Here is a 6,315-nt window from a genome sequence, read left to right on the forward strand (position 1 = left end):
AAGATGAATGCTGAGCAGTATGTGGACATTTTAAATGACCACTTGCTGCCTAGCTTGGCAGAATCAGGGATTGATGAAGAATATATCATTTTCCAACAGGATAATGATCCCAAGCACACATCCAGAAGAGCTAAGGAATGGTTTGAAGAACATAACATCAATGTTCTTGACTGGCCAGCACAGTCTCCTGATGTCAATGTCATTGAACATCTCTGGGGAACACTCAAGAAAAAGCTTTAAGCCTATGAAAACCCCCCTAAAGGAGTATGGGAGCTTTGGGAGAGAGTAGCAGTGGAATGGGGGAAGATCACAGCTGAGGATTGCCAGAAATTGATTGAGAGTATGCCTAGAAGGATAGAGGCAGTAATTAAAGCCAAGGGAGATCATACAAAATACTAGAATACCTGGTTATTATTGTAAAATACTTGAGTCAAAAAACTGTCTGCATGAGTCACCATTTTGTGAGCCTTGTATCTCCACCATATCTCCACCGATTCCCACGGTGTAGGGCTCAAATGAAAGCCCTGAAGCCATACTACAATGTGGTATAAGCATGTCCTTGAGGCGTTTGTTCCTTCTCACACAATATCATAGATAGTGAAAAATGTCAAAACATGTGGACAGTTTTTTGAGCCACTGTATATACTAGAGGATATCCAAGAGGATCAGTAAGCAATGGAGTAAGGCTATGTATGAGCATGTGGAAACATATTAGCAAGTGAGATGGAACATAAGTAAATGAACTTGGAGATGAAACTAGTACAAGGATCAATCAGTAAGATGGAAGCAGAGATAACCAAGAACCAGAAAGGTGGAGATGCCTAAATGGGGATAGGTGCAGAATCTCAGACAGAGGGTAGGAATAGGTCTGGAGATCTGGGGATCTGGAAGGCAAGGTGGAAACAGGACTGAGATATGTGAGGTGGTGGATGTAGTCTAGAATCCAAGAGGAGGTAAAGTCTGGATGTCTTGCTAAACAGAACGTGCATAGGGTGGACAGGATAGGGGTGTACAGATCAGGCTAGTAGTGAAGATCTGGAGGTCCAGAGCTCAGGGGTAATTCTATAGGGGAGCTAATCCTGCTGAGGTGTAAGTAGAAGGGGATCTGGGAATGAGTCGGAGGTGGGGTCCAGATGTAGGTCTGGTATAGAGACTTGTGCCTCTTTATGGCCATTATAGGACAATACACCACCCCTTCCTACTGATACTCCAGCTCTGACCCTCAGGATAAGTCACTCATGCTATCATGCACTGATGTGCAACTGCCATGCACATGCAAATGCACTTGCATGTCCCGCATGCCTGCTCTAGGTCCTTCACTACAGTCTGTCCACCCATCCATGTCCTCACTAAAGTCCACTGGTGTGTTTTTATTATATTCTTATCACTCTGACATATCTTCCAGACTGATTACAGCACTGTAAACATGCATGCTCACACTTAAGTGCCATTACATATAAATATTGCTACCTACTCACTTTGCTTCCACACTACAAGTGTCACCTAGTGCTCAATATAGAGAAGGGACTTATAGTTTTTTAGAATACCCTATCCTAGCACTCCCCATCTCTGTGTATTGGCAGTAGTTTGTGCATTAGAGCAAGTTTAAAAGTCCCAAAAGTCTGAATTCATGCACTACCTGCCTAGACATGACCGCTTCACACCAGCTTGATTCCTTTTTCACTGGATTTAGTTTCTAGGTAGCCTATGCCTCTACACTTTAGACCTCCATCATGTGCACTTTTGCACACATCTCAATCACACTTCACATGTCCTCTAGCACCCATTCAGTTTCAGAGTCTCCCTCAGTCATTTCAAGGACTCTCTCTCAGTAGCTGTCCTTTGGGTCAAGTTCTATCTCGCATCCAGGTCTTGCTGTAGAGTTTCCTTAGTAGTAGTCAGTTTCTCTCATAGTTCATAGTCCTCACCTTCACTGGAAGGCGTGGGAATATCATGGGATCTAGGTCTGGTATACAGGATATGACATCTGGAATCATGGTAGAGGAAAAGTCTGGATGTCTTTCTGGATGAAATATGCTCAGCATGGATTGGATAGAAGGTGGAGGGAGCAGGCTAGCTTTGGATGTCCAGGAGTCTAGAATTTAGGCATAACTAATAGTGGTGTGGATTCTGCTGAGGTGTGGAGCATATAATGGAGGAAGAACAAGAAATAGGTCAGAGACAGGAACTGGAGATATAATCAGAAAAGTGTGGGAATCTAGGGTCTGGAATACAGGATATGACAGATAGCAGTCTCATAACACTTTTTCTTGGCCCACTTGTGTTAAAATTCTATGTCACATTGGTGATGGTGAAGGTTGTTCAACAAGAGGACTCTAAAATAGGAATCCTTAGAAATGTTAGGTCAGTGTTGCACCTGGCTGATATATTTGTAGAACAAGCATATTTAACCCTAAAGGGGACTGCTACTAAACACAAGACCAGAAAATGAGAGGCTCTCCATAGTGAAAATTTGCAGGAGAGTAAGCACAAAAAGCAGCTTAATTGGCCCATAATGAACTCTCTATAGTAGTACAAACTCATGAGGTAGTCTCTAAGTAAGTAAGTAGCACCTCCTCAGCTTCCAAGTAAAAATGAACTAAGGTAAGGTAAGTGCTATGTAATGCCTGCTTAGCCTAGAAAAAGTGGTGCCATACAGTATTGGTAATTATGTAAGAGCATGGGAATAATGAAAATAGAGAGTAATATGCACTGGTGGTGTGGATAACACAACTTGGCTAGATAGCTGTTAGAATACCTAGCCAATATATGTATACTAGTCCTGCCCAGCTGCTACACTTGCAAGCAAGAACATTTGATCTGAGGGATCTGCTGTCTAGTCAAGTTCAATAATCAGTACTACACAAGGGGTCAAAAGTTTGAAGGTATGGGGCAATGTCTGATGTGTGGAAAATCAGGTCCATAGGTGTGAAGATGTGGAGATGGCAGGAGAGTAAGAGAAAGGAAGAGAAAGAATCAGGACTAACTTGGAGATGTTAAGGAATGTCAAATGAATGAGTGACAATAGTGTTGGGTCAAGGAGAGTGGGTAAACAGGTATATTGGCAAGGGTAATTCTAAGGACAGGTATGGAGTGACCAGTATTGGGGATTTCTCACCCCTACTAAGTGGTAATTGTAATCCTGGTCACCCAATCCTATACAACTAACTACATGAAAGTCCAGAGTCCATAGGTGAAAGTAGTAGCAAAAACATGGATCTGACGATGTGTAGGTAAAAGGCCATGAGGTACTGCAGCTTGTGAGAATCCATGTAATAATGCTGTCTACTCAATTAGTAATGAGAAATAACTGACTATGCACCAGTGGGAATAAGTAGGACTGGACTGGATATGGTAGGACAAGTGCATGGGATCTCTGAATGGGCCCAATGCATTGGAGATGGATAGGAGACATGCAGACTGGATAGGGTTTGTCATACATCACAGAATGGGGTCCTAGCAGGCTAGCCTGAACATGATTGTCACAGTGAGTTGGTTGGACAGTAGATGGAAGCTTTTAGATAATGGGTAACATAGGGCACTTCAAGCATGGGAAAGTGCACAAGGTGCACTCACAGGAATGCAGTGGCTAGTGCAGAAAAGTAATGTACTATATAGAGAATTGACTAGGGATACAGTTAGAGTTGCATAGTGTATAATAGAATGACACTGGTAATGAGTCAAATAAAGCAAGTTATAATATAGGCTATTCTAAGCCTGGCCCAGCATGAGTCTCTATAATGGTTAATGTTTGCCTTAGGAATCTTACACTCCAAGGCAGCAGCCTTTGTAGTGTAGATGTAGCTCATGCTATTAGTAAGTGGTTGTACCTGTCCTTTAAAATCATGCATCTTGGAATCCATGCACTTCAAGAGCTAGATTTTTGTGAGAGTCTGTAGATAGTACCTAGTATCATCAGTAATTTCACTGGATCCTGATTTAGCCTTACTTTACTTAATACTTGTGAACAAGATTTTTGAACTACCTTGAAGGTTGCTTTTCTACTTATCAGAAAGTGTGCAAACAAATTCATGTGTGAAGTCAAAAAAGTTCAATTTAAGTATAACAAGCAAGAACTGTGCAAAAAGTCTAAAATGTGATTTTAAAAGCATAGTGATCTGTGTATTTGTTAATATAGAATGTGTGGAAAACATTATGAATTTGATGGTGCTGATATTGCAGAAAAATAGGTTAGTACTATATACAGGAACAAAGCATGCAGCACAGGAAATTGAATTGATAGAGGTAGGGGGGAGGGGTTGTTGGTATTATGAGCAGGCTGTACCATCCACAATCCAGTGTCTTCATCAGGTGAATCTCCAATGATATTTAACCATCTCATAACTACACATGGGTATAATTCAGCCCTATATACAAAAGAAAAAAGTTAGCACTCATGTAACATTCATACCCCTCATTTCTTTCCCCACATTGGATATACTCATGACGCATGCCCCTGATATCACTTAGATCACTTAGGGCAAAGAACTTCAAACATGTGGAGTTGAATGTGAAGTTGAATGTGGAGTTGAAAACACTTATTTTCCTGTCATATTGGGAGACAATGAGTGAGCAGAACTTCAGAAAGGTTGTGAGGATTGTCTGGATTAAATTGGCTGAATAGAAAATGATGTAAAGGTTAGGGAATTAGGTGATTGACAATTCAACTGCTAATGCAGTGACTATGTAAGCACATTTGCATTCTATATCATATGTTAGATCAGTTTAATAAAACAGAGACTGGATTACTTATGAGGTATTTTCACCAACTCAATGTATGCTTCAATGTTTATTGACCCATTACCAACTTCATAAGCATTATCATCCCTGTCATCTAAGTCTGTGCCACTGACAGTGCAGTGTGCAGCTGGATTTTCCTATAGGTCTGCTTCATTTGGCTCAAGGTTCATAGTACAGATTTTTTCTACTTAGGCATTAGCAAGAGCATGCTGATGACAAAACATGTTACATATACCTACTGCAAGTGCAGCCACAGAAAGACCTGTGCTATCAAGCATTTTGGGCTAGGTAAAAATCAACACATGATGCTGCAAGTTTATCAAGGCATTTATTTGTGATCAATATTTGGCCAAGTGGCTTGTACCAGCTAGAGTGCATCCATGGTTCTTTGGCAGCCTTTATGTACTTAGGCCCAGTGATTGAAGAGCACAGGCCATTTGGGGCCCTAAACAAATGAGTAAGTAGTACATAGTGTTGATATGAGTATTGGTAAGGGAGTGAAAATGTAATGCCAACTGTTTCAAAAATCTCTCAATATTGATAGAAGCAGTTAAAGGCCTCTGTATTTGTTCAAGAGTCTTCTCTGTAATGGTGCTATATCAGACAAGGTAACAAAACTACAGGAAGGCTTGAATGTTTAAACTATTTATAGGGATATGTCCTTTGATGGTAGATAAGTATACCTATCACTATATGTCAGTGAGATGTTAGTAACACCGATCCATGAAAAACATACCTTTATGAGCACCTTTGAGTTATTATACATCTATTGCTTAAAGCCTTGTCCTTGTGGAGGGTAAATACCAATAAAGGCTGGAACAGTAGCAATTCTAGACAAAACTAGTGAGATTGTCCTATATATTATCAAGCAAATAAAACATTACCTTTGGTTGATATCATCTATGATGCACTTAGCCCCTTTCTTTGAATGTGTCTTGCAAAGGTACTTTTTGACCCAGACCACAAGATGGTCTTGAATGTACATTTAATGAGCTAGTGAGGATATTGGAGGTAATATTAAAGAAACATTCATGAGTTGACCAGTCAACCCAACCCAGGATCCAGTGAGAGGGACTTCTTCCACACAGAGGAAAAGCTCAATATCTGAAGAAGGCAAGCATCTTTGTTTTGGTTATCTAGGTACAAAAGGTCAGAATGAAACTGAGTTTATAAATTTCTGCTTAAATGGAAAGACTAAAAAAAATGTTACTATCTAGGTTTTTTATCTTTAAATGTTTGCCATGGTGTATCAAGTCAGGAATCAGTGAACTGAGAATAATACATCCTGCTTTGATCAGGCTAGGGTCTCTATCAGATAAAAGACTGGCATATGCATTCATGACAGTGGCATTGATCCTTTGCTGAGAATATTGCAGGCAATTTAGGTCCTCATCTATAACCTCAATGCCTCCTATGTAGCATGATTGGCTTGAGACAAAGGATTTTTGACCAGATGCCTGTGGAGATGGAAGCATCACACTGTCTATCTCCAAGTCTATCTGAAGATAGTTACAGGTCTATAGAGGTTCCAGATATTCCATCTACTGATGATCATATTTGTATGTAGCAAGTAGC

General features: G+C 40.4%; 2 protein-coding genes across 2 annotated transcripts; both read right to left on the reverse strand.

Annotated features, from left to right (window-relative positions):
- Positions 1-5,010: 5,010 nt before the first annotated feature.
- BJ212DRAFT_1293873 (uncharacterized protein) lies at positions 5,011-5,268 on the reverse strand (the record flags this gene model as incomplete). Its single annotated transcript, XM_041332182.1, has 1 exon — positions 5,011-5,268. A coding segment is annotated over one exon (258 nt), but the record flags the coding sequence as incomplete, so codon positions are not given.
- Positions 5,269-5,506: 238 nt separating this feature from the next.
- On the reverse strand, positions 5,507-5,725 carry BJ212DRAFT_1293876 (uncharacterized protein; the record flags this gene model as incomplete). The annotated part of the gene is made up of 2 exons (XM_041332183.1): positions 5,507-5,570; positions 5,625-5,725. 2 exons carry the CDS (start codon positions 5,723-5,725, stop codon positions 5,507-5,509), a joined length of 165 nt encoding a protein of 54 aa, XP_041184815.1.
- Positions 5,726-6,315: the final 590 nt, after the last annotated feature.

The sequence above is a fragment of the Suillus subaureus genome (assembly GCF_016647635.1).
Source record: "Suillus subaureus strain MN1 chromosome Unknown BJ212scaffold_587, whole genome shotgun sequence".
Classification (NCBI taxonomy): domain Eukaryota; kingdom Fungi; phylum Basidiomycota; class Agaricomycetes; order Boletales; family Suillaceae; genus Suillus; species Suillus subaureus.